The sequence below is a fragment of the Myotis nattereri genome (genome assembly GCF_964212035.1).
Source record: "Myotis nattereri genome assembly, chromosome: 10".
Classification (NCBI taxonomy): domain Eukaryota; kingdom Metazoa; phylum Chordata; class Mammalia; order Chiroptera; family Vespertilionidae; genus Myotis; species Myotis nattereri.
The window spans coordinates 46,074,714-46,089,614 of NC_138085.1; the positions used below are offsets into that span (position 1 = coordinate 46,074,714).

General features: G+C 46.7%; 1 protein-coding gene across 1 annotated transcript in view; it reads left to right on the forward strand.

Annotated features, from left to right (window-relative positions):
* Window positions 1-2,682: 2,682 nt before the first annotated feature.
* Window positions 2,683-14,901, forward strand: part of SPRED2 (sprouty related EVH1 domain containing 2) — a 115,281-nt gene continuing 103,062 nt past the window's right edge. Inside the window, exon 1 of the mRNA XM_081100507.1 lies at window positions 2,683-2,735. Within this exon, the coding sequence (XP_080956633.1) occupies window positions 2,710-2,735 (26 nt within the window). The 5' untranslated portion in view covers window positions 2,683-2,709. The remainder of the gene's footprint in view (window positions 2,736-14,901) is intronic.

The window sequence follows — 14,901 nt, forward strand, 5'->3', positions numbered from 1 at the left end:
TGGTGATGACACCAATTCTGCTTGGCTACCTACAGAAATGAATAACCACCTCACCTGCCACCTTGTCATTTGGACTTTCTAAAACTGGAGGGTGGAGCCAAAGAGGTGCCCATTGGATGGGTAATTTTGATATGGACAAATGTTTGTGTTCCCAGAAGTCCAGGAATGACTGAGTGGGACCTCTTTCAGCAACTCTAGGAGAAAAGCAACAATGGCCAAAGGTGATAACTGGATAGACACCTTAGCTTTATGGGGCTTTAGAGACCAATGAGATCTTGCTCTGTTCAGTGCTTTCTCATAGACTCTCCATGGCCTCAAAAGCTGAGAAAGACAACCTTGGCCTTGTTATCTCTGTTTTATTAAGAAACTGAAGAATTGCTAAAAGCTTCATTCAGGGCCTTCAGGCTGCCAGGAGAAAACCAGCACCCAGGTATGCCTTCCACCCGTGCCCTTTTCACCTCCATACAACATCACTCAGCATCAAAGGTGGTCAAGCCCGATCCATATCCAGAAAGTTCATGGTTGTGATCGGCACTGAGTTAGGGTAAACCACCAATTTTGCCTTGACTCAAGGTGAAACTCTATCTTTGGAGTACTTGTGGCTCTCCAAATGTGTGTGTGTGTGTGTGTGTGTGTGTGTGTGTGTGTACTACATTTAAGGTATGTTTAATCTACTTTAAATTCATTCAGTGGTTGCTATTTAGTTAAAATACCTGTGTAGTCTCTTAGCACATTTGGGAGGATGGAAAAGTCTACTGTGTTTGGAGAGCAGGAAGGTGCGGGGACTGTATCTCTTGCTCCCTAGCAAAATCCCAGAAGGAATACCCAACAGCTGTGCAAATTGTGGGGCCCACTACAGAATAACAATGGGGAGCCCCTAGTTGGTTCAAACACTATAAAGAATGCCAAGCCTCCAACAACAGAGCATAAAACAAGCCAAGGTCCCTGTGCAACTGAACAGGGTGCATGCCCAGCAAGCAAGGCCTGCCCATTGCCCAGGCAGTGCTGTTTTGGAGAGCATGGGCCCACCTAGGCCATGGTCCCAGGACAAGATCGGAAAAATAATTTGAAGATAAAGGGAAGGAAAAGGGGCCCTAGCTGGATTGACTCAGTGGATAGAGCGTTGACCTGGGGACTGAAGGGTCCCAGGTTCAATCCCCATCAAGAGCACATGCCCCGGTGGCAGCTGCGGGCTCGATCCCCAGTAGGGGGTGTGCAGGAGGTAGCCAATCAATGATTCTCTCTCATCATTGACGTTTCTTTCTCTCCCTTCCTCTCTGAAATCAATAAAAGTATATATTTTTTAAAAAGGTAAGGAAAAGGGGACTGGAGAAGCTCTTTTCTCTCCATAACTATGGCCTTCAAGAGCCTGGGGCAGGGCCATCCTCCACCAACATGAGAAAGATTTACTGAATAAAAATGTATATTTGAAAAAAAAAAGTATATTTGGTCTTATCTTTTAACCCAAGAAAGCCTGTCATTTCTACTAAAATGCAAACGTTTCTCGGCTCGTTGGACTTATCTTTTTTTTTTTTTTTACGTAAAATAATGCCCGTTCCCTTACCAAGACAAAAGAAAAAAAAAAAGATCATAAGATTCACGGGAAACTGAAAAGCCTCTGCCATTCAGAACCTTGGCAAAAGCACCTGTGCCGCCCTCACCCTCCCACCCCTCCGTGGGGGAGTAGTTGATCGTCAGAGCCCGAGCACCGCTCCGGCCCTACCCAGAGCTCTCTGTCTCCACCCTTCCTCCTCCTCCCCACCCCCCGATTTTCAATCCAGGGGTTTGGTAGGAGGGAGGGAGCTGAACGGGAGCCAGATGTGTGCGAGTCCCCCGCTCCCGCCTCCTCCCTCCTCCCGGGCATCTTAAAACCCGGAGTTCAGACGGAGGAGGATCCGGAGTCACAAAGACGCGGTGCAAACAACTCGGCTCCGCGGCTCCCCCGGGAGTGGGAGCCAGAAGGGAGGGGGAGAGAACGCCGGGCATGCTCAGTAGACCGGACAAAGTTGTGTTTTTTTCTTCTTCTTTTTTTCTCCGCTCTCTCTCATTTTTTTTTTCGGTCGCAAGTAGGAAGCTTTTTGCACTCCACCACCTCTGGCCGCTGGGAAGACGTCATCGCTTCCGCCCTACTTCCTCCTGTTGGCGGCGGTGAGAATCCAATATGGAGTAAATCGGTAGAGTCGAGAGATGGGGCTCGGACGGGGCGCCCTGTACCGCCTCCCAGGCGCACCTCCCCCGGCCGCCGACCGCTCCCCGGAACCGTGATTGGCCCTCCCCCCCCTCCCCCCGGGGGCGACCCCGGACAGAGCCCCCACCCGCGGCCGGCCCCCTTCTCCTCCTCTCAGCAGTCTCCGCCGCTCCACGGCGCGCTTGTTTTTTTCCCTCCTCTCCCTCACCGCCGTCCCCGGCCCAAACCTCTCCCCCTCCGCCCGCTCCCGAGTCCCCGAAGCCCCCGCCCGCCTCGCCCCTCGGCGCCGCGGCGCCCCTGACCTCCCGCAGCTTGCCTTCGCACCGCTTCCCCCCAACCACCCGCGCCCGGTCGTGCAGCTTCCCCTTCTGCCTTCTGCGGCGCCCCCTTCATCTCCAGCCGTCCCCCCTCCCCAGCCAAATCAGGCGATCTCCGGAGATGTGAAGAAGGGGGTGAGCGCACAGGAAGATGAAGGGAGCAAAGCTGCCCGCCGCGGGACAGACGTCTAGGTGAACAGGAAAATGACCGAGGAAACACACCCGGACGAGTAAGTTCGGCCGCGGGGTGGGACGCGTGTGCCCCGTGGGGGCCGTGTGGGGGTCGGGGCGGAGGACGCCGGCGGGCGACGCTCATTGGGTGAACTTGGCGTGGGGTGCAGCGACTCGCTGGCCTGTGGGGGTTTGGGACGCGAGATTCCCCCCCTTGTTGATGTGAGGAGGGGGCAAAAACTGCTGTGGGCCGGCGGGGGCGCGCCTGGGGTCGGCTGGCTGGTCGCCGCTGCGGGGGCCAAGGGCGCACTGGTGACCTCAGGGAGGTCCCCCTCCCTCTCCGGGGAGTTACAAACATCCCCCCTCCCCCGAAATCCTCGGCGGCCGGAGCAGAAGACTTGACACCCCCGCTCCGGTTTCCTGGGGTCGGTGGGTTTTTGATTTGGTGACTTTGTGATTCTCCCGCCCGGCTGCTCGCCCTGCGGTCCTTTCCCGAGCCCTCTGGGGCCCAGGCTCCGCCATTTCGTTTTCTTGAATCGCTCTCATTTGCATACCACATTTTCATTCATAAAAAACACGGCCGAGCGAGGGGAGCCCTGGGTGCGGGGGTCTGCGTTGCGCCCGGGTCCTCGAGCTGGCGGGCGTGCTGGAGCCGCCCCCGGGGTCCGGCGGCGCGTGCGGGCGTGTGTGCACGCGCTCGTGTGCCCGGGACCCGCGCTCCGCGCCCCGCGGGGTCCGGTAGCTCGGGGGGCGGATCCGAGGCTTGCGCAGCGGGGGCGGGCAGGATCCTGCGGGGCAGTTCGGTGAGGGCCGGTGTGTGTGTGGGGCGGGGGGGGGGGGGGGGGGAGAGGGAGGGTCTGTGTGTTCGCCCGTGCAACCGAGTGCGTGCCGGGCTCCGCGAGTCCGAGGGTAACAATGCTCCGGGCGCTCCGCCCTAGGGGCTCCCTGCCAGACCCGTCGCCCCCCGGGGACGCATGCAGTTCTCCAGGCCCTGGCCAAGGTGCAGCTCCCTGCAGCCTCTCGGTCGCAGAGTCGGGTTTGATTCTTCCCCAGCCCCGCCGGAGGCCGTTCCAGTTGCGGGTGCAACGCAGGCTAGGCCGCTGGGCCCGGCGCCTGAGGTCGTCGGCCTCGGGTCCGAGCGGTCACCGCACAGCGGCCGCCACTACTCAGCGGCTGTGCCCGCCACCCGCCACTTTTTTTCTTCTTTTATTTTTTCCCCTTTTTTTGTGAATAAGACGTTCTCCTTTATTGTCACATGATAGCCCTCCCCTCCTCCCCTGCACATTCATAAATCCGGAGCCTGCCTCGGCTCCTTTCATTCAGAGCTGCCTGCCATTTAGCCAAGGTAGTGGCGGCGCCGGCTTCGGCGCAAAGACCCTGTTCGAAGCCGCGGAAACTACCCCTAGAGGGAGGCCCCGGGAGTGTCTCTGGGGGCGTGGGGCCTGCGGGCAGACAGCTCCTGGGGCCCCGGTCTTTTGCCTCCTTGAGCATTGAGACTCGGTGCAGAGAGGGGAAGTGACTCAGGGCTTGGGCGAGAAGGCTTCTCTTGCAGCAGGTGACAGAATGCTGTGCTCTACTCTAAGAATCTACTCCTTTTTTAAATGCCCCTTTATCCTTCGGCGTCTGCTGTTGCCAGGCTAGGAGAGAGGGCTAGTCTTGGGGAAAGGGAATTTCCTTTCCTGTGGGTCCCCGGGGAGCGTTGATTGCAGTAACCCCTAGTCTGCCGGACACCCATAGCTGGAGAGGATCCCGCCTGGTGTATATGTTGTGGCCAACCCACTACATCTGCTGGCCCTTCTGTTTTAGACATTTTGCTTGGCCTCCGTAGACTATCTTGAAATGGGAAAGTGAAAGAAAAGAAAAAAAAGTTGTGTTTCTAGGCTGAAATAATGGAGGGGAGTTATACGCTGCTGGGCCTTAACCCCTTCAGGACTTGGTTAGTAATAGGTATTTGTGTGGGCCCTCCTTTGTCCCTGCACGCGCAAATAGCAATGGTAGCCATGCTCTGGGCTTCGGAATTTCCCAAAGACAGATTCAACCACCCTAGGTTGGGTTCCTTGGCTCCATTCCTTGTGAATCCCGGCCTGGCCTCTCCCTTTTCACGGCAGCATGTTATCTGGTATCCAAAGAAGCAAAAGGACTTCGAGTGGGGTCACCAGCAAGAAATAAATATCTCTATTCCAGGCTTTCAGAGCAGTTCAACATGGAGAACTGGCTGCCCCCACTGCTGTCAGAAGCCCAGTTGAGACAATGGCTATTTGAGGACACGTTCTGGTTTCAGAAAATCAGAAAGCTGTGGCCCCTAAGCCCACTCACTGCACAGCTTTGTCAGGATTACTCTTAATGTAATGGCCTTGGCATGAGACGTGGAATGGCCGGTCAGAGAGCAGGCTGCACGTGCCATAAACTGGCATTTGTGGACACTCTACTATATTGTTCCATATTCTTATGTAATGACCCATCTGAAAATTTTCTTTTAAATATTAGTACCAGAAGAAGGTTTCTGTTTGAGTTACAGGGCTTGCTGTGATTGCCTTTTCTTTTTGCTACTACTGTCTGGAAGCTCAGAGCCAAAATTATTGCTTGATCAGGGTAGCCATATTGGCCTAGGTTTCTTGCTAGACTTATTTACTCCTCTATAAATTTTGATCCCCTATTTTCCCTTCTAATGATTTCGTGTTTGAGGTCCCTCAGATATGTTTGGAAATAGGCAAGTTTTGTTACTTAAAAAGAATTGGCGACAATGAACTGGAAACCTAGGGGAGTTATACTTGTGCCTTAGGTAAAATAGATTTTCTTGATAGTCCACATATTTTTCTTAAATGTCTGGTATATTTCACATCAGGATATAATAAATCAGAATCTTAATAACTGGTAAAATCATGCTTAATTAAAAAATAAATGTTTTGTCTCCTAATGTTCTCTTCCACGTCAATTTGAAGCTCCCCTCTGATAAATATATAGTAATTCAGGAAAGCTTGTCTGTTCTATTCACTGATGGTCCTAAAAATTAGCTTTTCTATAAAAACTACATTGACTCTTCTTTGATCCCACCCTCAATTAGACATGCATGTTAAGATTAACAATTCTACACATTTTTTTTTGTAATTTAAAAATTAAAGACCATCAACAAAATATGGAAAGTGGTCTTTTATACATAGGAGTAGAAAATTTTTTTTAAGTCATACCATATCTTTAAAGCATTTGATCATGGCTCTGTGTGGTTTGGAAATTCGCAGACAAAAAATGAAGGAATCTTCTCAAGTGAGCTATAACCTCGGAGACACCAGGTCTTCGTTCAGCTTTTTTATTCTGTCCCTCTTCTGAACACACATCTTGCTGAGAGAATGGATCTGCAGTTCTGCCTGCGGCCATACTCCTCATGTTGAAAGGTTTCTCATTAAAAAAAAAAAAAAAAAAAAAAAAAGCTTAATTATTTTTGTGGAACCATTTCAAAATTAGACATCAGAACTCATATTTAAATACTTGAGCTTAGCCCTAGTCAGTTTGACTCAGTGGTTAGTTAGAGCATCGGTCCACAGACTGAAGGGTCCTGGGTTCGATTCTGGTCAAGGGAACGTGTGTGTCTCAGTTGGGGGCTTGATCCCCAGCCCTGGTCAGGGTGTTATGTGGGAGGCAACCAATCGATGCACATCAATGTTTCCCCCCCTCTCTCTATCTCTCCCCCTCCTTTCCACTCTCTCTAAAAATCAGTGGAAAAATATCCTTGGGTGAAGATTAACAAAAAAATCAAAATAAATACTTGAATACTATCAACAATAAAAAATACACTTAAAAAATAAATTAATACTTGAGCTTACTTCCCAAAAAGGTGAGACTACTCTTGGGTGAAACCACAGACCCATCAGCACACTTAACAAAATTAAGAATAATTCCCTGATATCTTTAACACTCAGTCTCAATTGTCTGAAAAATGTCTTTTATAACTGGTTATTTCAGCCAGGAGCCAGTCAAAGATCCCGTATTAAATGCCACTCGTGAAATATACTTACAGTGCAAAACTCAGCCATTTGCACACTTTCTGATCCCACCTAGGTTTTATCTGAGTGTGAATAAAATAGGAATAAATATTAGTGATCTCATGAAGTTGCTGTGAGAATTAAATGAGATAGTTTATGTAAAATTTACAATCTAGTACCAAGCATAAAACAAGTGTCCAGTGTGACTCTAGGGAGCACTGAGGTAGGAATTTTACAGGCTCAGCTTGCTAATTTTCAAATAACCCTGGGAAGGAGTTGTAGTTACTTGCCTAAGACAGCAGACATTTTTTTTTTTAAGTGTTTGAATAAAAGTCTGTTAGTTAAAAATGGATTTAATTCCTTTTTAAAATGCGGTTTCATCCCTGTCAACTAATGCAATAATTATAATTGTATTTGGTTAACTAAGGGTGTGGAGAAGCCGGCTTTCCTTCTGAGGAACTGCCATGTTTACATGAAGCCCTTGGAGTGGTTTGTGGAAATTGGGTGCAGAACTGTCTGGTGGTGGCGATATGTGATTGACAACTCAAAACCATGTTGATTCCAATCACTGTTATAGGAACTGGGAAGTGGAAGCAATAGAACTGCGAGGTAGAACGCAATAGGCCAGGGCCTGCGTTTCTGCCTCTGCAGGAGAATCTCTGCAGAAATCACAATATTAACAATTTGCAGTAGCCGCAGGGTTCTGATGGAGTCTTCACACTTGAAGTTGGAGACAGCTGTGCTGATGAACTCCAGTATTGGCATAGCTCCTATGTTACTGGGCTGAACACAAATACACAATCTAACAGCAAAATCCTCCCAAACCGAACAAGATGATAATAGAGGCAGAGCAGGAAGTGTTGGTGTGTGTGGTTGTTTGTTTTGGCTTATTTTCTCTTAAGTAAATTGGGCTGAGACTTTTTTTTTTTTTAAAGACCCAGTCATATTGATAAACTTGATGACTCTTCTTGTAAATATTTCTTTTTAATCAATATTTAAAGCTAGGACATTGATGATTTTTTTAAAGGCACCCTCTAGGGCTGTTAGTCGCTGGGAGTAGAAGGACTATTTTGCCCCTGGTGCATACAGTGCTCTGTGGGGCAAATGCATTTTCTTGGGCTTGCCTGGGTAGGCCTGAAGGATTGTTACCACAGCTTGACGTGTCCCATGCCCTGGAAAGGAAGTCTGGCCAGGATCTTAGTAAAATCCCGGGTAGTTACTGGTGTAAGAGTTGAGGAACAACTGTTTTTTAACCACTCATTTCTGAGGTAATCTTTGTCAGCAGTATATTCACATGTGACATAGTGCACCCACGATAGCAAATTGTGCTTATTTTCGTTATGCTACTCTCAAAGGGTAGTTGAATACTTATTTCAAAACAAAATTTCTGTTTACATGCACTTAGAGCGTAGAGGTAACGTAATGGATTTTGACTTTAGCATTTGGTACTTGTGATTGAAGAGATTAGAACAGTCTGGGTAGCCTCTAAAAAGTATGGCTTTGGCTCCACTGTGTACTGAAATAATGATTTTTTAAATCTGGTTGTTTTCATGCTTAGTTATATTTCCTGTGCTCCATTCATAAATGCTTAAAACTTAATTATCAGGTTAAGTTTTTAAATTGTCTTTCCAAGTTCATCTAGTAGTGACATTTTTGTCTTTTCTTTTTTCACTCTTTAACTTTTTTTTTATCTTTAAATTCTTTTTTTTAATAATATATTTTATTGACTTTTTACAGAGAGGAAGGAAGAGGGATAGAGAGTTAGAAACATCGATGAGAGAGAAACATCGATCAGCTACCTCCTGCACCCCCCCCCCCCCCGCCCCCCACTGGGGATGTGCCTGCAACCAATGTACATGCCCTTGACCGGAATCGTCAGTTCCCAAGCCGACGCTCCATCCAGTGAGCCAAACCAGCTAGGGCTCTTTAAATTCTTTATTAGTTAAGGAATTACAAATGTGTCCTCATCCCCCCCATTAACCCCCATCCTCCACCCCCCCTCCCCCACTCATGCTCTCATCCCCCTGTTGTCCATGTCCATTGGTTTGGTTTATATGCATGCATACAAGTCCTTTGGTTGATCTCTTCCCCTTACCCCCCTCCCCTACTTTCCCTCTGGGGATTAATAGTCTGATTGCTGTTTCTGTCTTTGGATCTGTCCCTGTTAATCAGTCTATGTTGTTCTCTATATTCCACAAATGAGTGAGATCATGTGGTATTTATCTTTCTCTGACTGGCTTATTTCTCTTAGCATAATGCTCTCCAGTTCCATCCATGCTGTTGCAAATGGTAAGAACTCCTTCTTTTTTACAGCAGCATAGTATTCCATTGTGTAGATGTACCACAGTTTTCTAATCCATTCATCTGCTGATGGACACTTAGGCTGTTTCCAGATCTTTGCTATGGTGAATTGTGCTGCTATGAACATAGGGATGCATATATCCTTTCTGATTGGTGTTTCTGGTTTCTTGGGATATATTCCTAGAAGTGGGATCACTGGGTCAAATGGGAGTTCCATTTTTAACTTTTTGAGGAAACTCCATACTGTCTTCCATAGTGGCTGTACCAGTCTGCATTTCCACCAGCAGTGCACAAGTGTTCCCTTTTCTCCGCATCCTCTCCAGCACTTGTCTTTTGTTGATTTGTTGATTTGTTGATGATAGCCATTCTGACAGGTGTGAGATGATACCTCATTGTTGTTTTGATTTGCATCTCTCGAATGATTAGTGACTTGGAGCATGTTTTCATATGTCTCTTGGCTTTCTGAATGTCCTCTTTTGAAAAGTGCCTATTTCGGTCCTTTGCCCATTTTTTGATTGGATTGTTTATCTTCCTTTTGTTAAGTTGTATGAGCTCCCTCTAAATGTTGGAGATTAGACCCTTATCGGTGATAACATTGGAAAATATGTTCTCCCATGCAGTGGGCTTTCTTTGTTGATGGTTTCTTTTGCTGTGCAGAAGCTTTTTATTTTGATGTAGTCCCATTTGTTTATTTTCTCTTTAGTTTCCAATGCCCTAGGAGCAGTATCAGTGAAGAAATTGCTTCGGCATATGTCTGAGATTTTGTTGCCTTTGGATTCCTCTAGTATTTTTATGGTTTCCCGCCTTACATTTAAATCCTTTATCCATTTTCATTTTTGTCTTTTCATTTTCTTTCTTTCTTTCTTTCTTTTGTTAATCTTTACTCGAGGATGTTTTTTTATTGATTTTTAGAGAGTGTAAGGGACTGGGAGAGACAGAGAGAAACATTGATGTGAGAAAGACACACCTATTGGTTGCCTCTCACAGGTTCCCTGACCAGGGCCAGGGATCAAGCCTACAACTGAGGTACGTGCCCTTGACTGGAATCGAACCCAGGACCCTTCAATCCAAGGGCTGATGCTCTATCCACTGAACTAAACCAGCTAGGGCTGTCTTTTCATTTTCATTGTTTATTACTCTTATTTCTTTTTCTCCTTGCATTGCTTTGACTCTGGCCTCCAGCATCGATTTTTCAGATAAGCACTATTTATTTTGTATTTGCATCCCACCCTAACAGAAATACATAGAAGCAAGACCCACCTGCCCATCTACTATGGGAGTAATAGCTTATACTAACCCTTTTAAGCTTGCTGCCCATAGAAGCCTTTCTGAAAATGTTTATTGATTGGTTAAAGTAAAGAGTCATTAATTAAGAAATCATTTTACCTTATGTAAAAATTTCAACAGTTATTCATATTGTACCAACATCCAAAAAGACTTTGAGGTTGCTTTTTAAAAATTACCATGAAGGGCTGGCTGCATGATGGTAGTAGAAGAAACATGGTCTTTGGGGTGATGATACCCTGCCCCAACTCTCCATTAACTCGGGGACCCTGAAAAGTATCCTGAGCCGTGAATCCTGGGTCAATGTAATCAAAGTTCATTCTGCTACCTACTTCACAAATGGTCAAAAAATGGCAATGTGAAGTATTGTAGCACGGCACCTGATGAATTGGGAAATCAGTGGCTCATCCACCTTTGGTAGGTCTTACATCATGTAGCAAGCCAATCATTTCCCTTCAGAATTTACAAGGGAGAGAATACCCATTAACTATGCTAGTCTCATAGCAACCTTTTGAGGTAGGAAATGGGGCTCTCACCTTACAGTATGTATAGTTAAGAGAATTGAAGTGACTTGCTCAGTGGGGGTTGTGGGATAATTAGAAGTCATGTTCTTTTCATTTGGCCTTCAGTGCTGTCCTGGTAGGCCCCTCTTACAGCAGCGTAGATTTTATGTTATAGTATCAGTAATGCCCAACTGTCTATTGGCCCCTTTACTCAATGATCCTAGTTGGCTATGCTTTTTGAGAGTTTATGTTTTTAGTAGCTTGTCTCCTCTCTTACTGTCAGTAATCTTACCTCTAGTAGCATTCTTGGCTCTCTTGCCATCCTTATCTGTGGTCTAGAAATCATATTACCGGTGGCATTCAAATAGTTTCCAAAACAAGAGTCAACAGTCTTGGTGGGGATGGGCGGGCCAAGGGTTCTCTTAGGAATCAGGTGGCTTATGACTTGTTTTGTCTACTTATATGCTATGTTGGTGTTTGCCTTTTATATTTCCGGCCAAGGAATAACATGGATGCTGGACCGGAGGTTTAATTTAGTCATCAACATCCCAATAATTTTATTCATTTTTACAGACCTTTTGAAGCCACTTAAGTGTGCATATAGTCTTACTATAGTAATTAAATGTCTTTCTTTTGCTTAATAGCATGAATCAAACCTGTGGCTTTTCTCAGGCTCAAAATTCCAAACCAAGTCTGCTTTACCAGGATGGTGTGCACCGGCTCCATGTTACGTCTGGCTCTGAAGGCCTAATGGTTGCCTTCTCACTTATCTGCGTGTGCACAGGTTTTAGATCAGGACTCTGCCATTTGTAAACCAGCTTTGCATCCTGTACCATCCATTTTTAGATGTCTTTTACACTAAGGAAACTTAGGAGGTACTGGAATTACAGGTGTCCATTTGGAGTGTGGTAGACTTTGATTCCAAAAAAACTTGACTTTAGAGCAGCCGTGGGCAAACTACAGCCCGCGGGCCAGATCCGGCCCGTTTGAAATGACTAAAACTAAAAAAAAAAAAAAAAAAAAAAAGACCGTACCCTTTTATGTAATGATGTTTACTTTGAATTTATATTAGTTCACACAAACACTCCATCCATGCTTTTGTTCCGGCCCTCCGGTCCAGTTTAAGAACCCATTGTGGCCCTCGAGTCAAAAAGTTTGCCCACCCCTGCTTTAGAGCATACTTGGACTCTAGTAACAAAGCCATATATAAATTTATTGAATAGAATAAGTAACAGTGTGGGTGAGGCTGTAGGAAAGGGAGCCACTAGCTGTTGAATGCCATTCACTTACTGCAACAAACATACCAGACACCTAAACTCCCAGACAGTTAACGGAACTGTGACTCAGAGACCTCTCTGCCCTCAGGGAGCTTACGCTCGAGGGTCCTTGGCACTTGCACATGCCTTAAGGGTGTGTGATGATTGTCTGGTGGCTGCAGACTTGTTTTCCCTTTCCTTCCCATCTTTTTGCAGGTTCCCTCCTGCAGGCCTTGGAACTCCCAGATTTGGGAAGGGCGACAGAATCCCCAACACGTCCTACAAGTTATATTTCAGGGGAGTGTATGTGGTGTGGACAAGTACTCGCACAAGCACACAAAGATGGGATATGTATGTTAGCCAAGCGTCCACAGACGACAGGCAGGGAAAAGACTCAGAGAGGTTAAGTATCTTGTCTGGGGTCACAGAGCAGGCTTTGCTATTTTTAACCCAGATCCTTTGACTTCAAATCCCATGTCTGCAGAACAACATTGTGTGTTATGACTTCACAGAGCCTCAGCTTTCTCTTATACAAATACGTGCTGTGTGTACAGCTTGGTTTATATTACTGTTGAGTGAATGACATTAGAATTTACTTAAGAATCCTGTAAACGCCTCAAAGCTGTGAGGTGTCATTTCCTCTTCACATTCTTCTTTTCGCTCTGTGGAGCAGGGAACCAGTGCCCACTGAGGTGGCCTGTTCTATCCTATATAATAAAAGCCTAATATGCTAAGTGTCTGGTCATCTGGTTGTCTGTTCAACCAATCAAAGTGTAATATGCTAGTCAACCAGTCGACCAGTTGCTATGATGTGCACTGACCACCAGAAGGCAGACACTCTAACCAGTAGTTTAGCTTGCTGCTGGGGTCCAGCCGATTGGAACTAAGCAAGACGGGCCAGACACGCCCTGGAGCCCTCCCTCTGCTCCTTCCCCTGGCCAGCCCCACCCCCATTGGGCCCCCATCGGGGCAGGCCCGGCTGGACCCCACCCGTGCACAAATTCATGCATCGGGCTTCTAGTACTGATATAAAGAGCAGCTCGACGGGTACCTCTTTTGGAATAGGAACTAACCACCTTACCCTTGATGGGAAAAGTGTGTGTGAGCAGAAGGCTTAACAAAGCACAGTAGTCTCCTGGCCCTGCGTTTTAGCCTAGCTGTTTGAGAGGGGGGCGTTAAACTTGAACGTGCATAGGGAACCACCTGGGAATCTTGTAAAATGGGGACTGCGTTTCAGTCAGGCCTGAGATTTTGCATTTTTTTTTAATATTTTATTGATTTTTTACAGAGAGGAAGGGAGAGAGATAGAGAGTCAGAAACATCGATGAGAGAGAAACATCGATCAGCTGCCTCCTGCACATCTCCCACTGGGGATATGCCTGCAACCCAGGTACATGCCCTTGACCGGAATCGAACCCGGGACCCTTCAGTCCGCAGGCTGACGCTGACGCTCTATCCACTGAGCTAAACCGGTTTCGGCAGATTTTGCATTTTTAACAAACTTGCAGGTGCTGCTGGTGCTGCTGATCCATGGACGCCACTTTGAGTAGCCAGGGCCTCTCTATGGTGGGATGATAGGGAGCTCGCGGCTGCCAGGTCTGTCTTCAGAGGCAACTCACATACCTGGCTTTTGGGATCTGTTGAGGAAGCTCATTGAACAAAATACACAGAGAGCCTTTACCAAGCTCCTGCCCTTCCCTATCCCCGTCAGGACTTCCAGCTTTGAGGTATAGCTTGATTTTAGACAGGACTGTGCGGGAATTTTTTTTCTCTTTTCTTTTCTTAGGGCTTAAAAAAGTTGTTAGTGAATGCCAGGAGACCCAAGAGTTCCATCCCTTACCAAGAAATGCGAAGTTCCTGCACTGGGTGTGCAATGTCTGATAGTCAGCTGGCGCTCCCGGACCCTCCAGACAAATCAGTCTTGGGTGGAAAGCCTGCCGCCCTGGGAAGCGGGCCTGCTCAGCCCTAGAAGAAATCACAGGAAGTAATTAAACAGAGAAGGTCAGAGAAAGAGGAAGCGGTTGTGTTGTTTCTGATGCGAATTGCATTGTTGTTCCTGGGGATCAAGATCATGATGTTTGAACCTTCTGGAATGTGGCTGCTTGGGGATTTGATTGTATTTAAATTGCAGCCCTTTAGTTTATTCTTTTAGACAGCAATCTAGTTAGGAAACGAATTGCTTTTAGGTCTTATCAGGAATCCCCACGTGCCTAAGCGTAAGTCTTGTGAACCGGGAGTTGCTTATAGCTTGGCAAATTGCACTTAAATGAAATGAATGTCAAGACTATTAGAGGTTAATTTTAGGTGTCTGGAGTTCTCCCTAATTCTCCTGATTAAACACTTTAACATAATAGTCTCCTTAATTGGAATAATGATAGAATATTAGCATGCGTATTAAACCATTTACCCAAATTTGAATAGGGTTAAAATGCAAATTACCCATCACTTGTCTCTTTAGAGATAATTCCTGGGGAGAGACGGGGAAGAGACTGGAATATGAATTGGGAATGGGCCTTTCTTCTGGCAGCATTGCTAGGAAAGCCAAGAATAGACCAGAGGACTGAAGTGAGAGATCCTTTGTTTCCTCCAAAAAGAGGTTCTAAAAATACCAGTGCCTGTGACCTACCAAGTGGAGGTAAATGCAATGGGAAAGCCGAGTGAGCTGAGTGGACGTCCCTTCTGATTGACTTTGCAGTAGCCTGTCCCCTTTTTCCTTTAGACAAAAGCGGTAAGAGACTTAAGGCCCCTCCCCAGCACTTAGACACCCCTCGGAAGTCTTGAACGGATGCCACCACCCAGCAGTTCCCAAACCAGTGGCTGGGAGCCCATCAGCAAGCACTCTTAAGTATTGTCTGTGAACCAAATATATAAAGCCAGCCACATATATCTGTGTTACTCTCT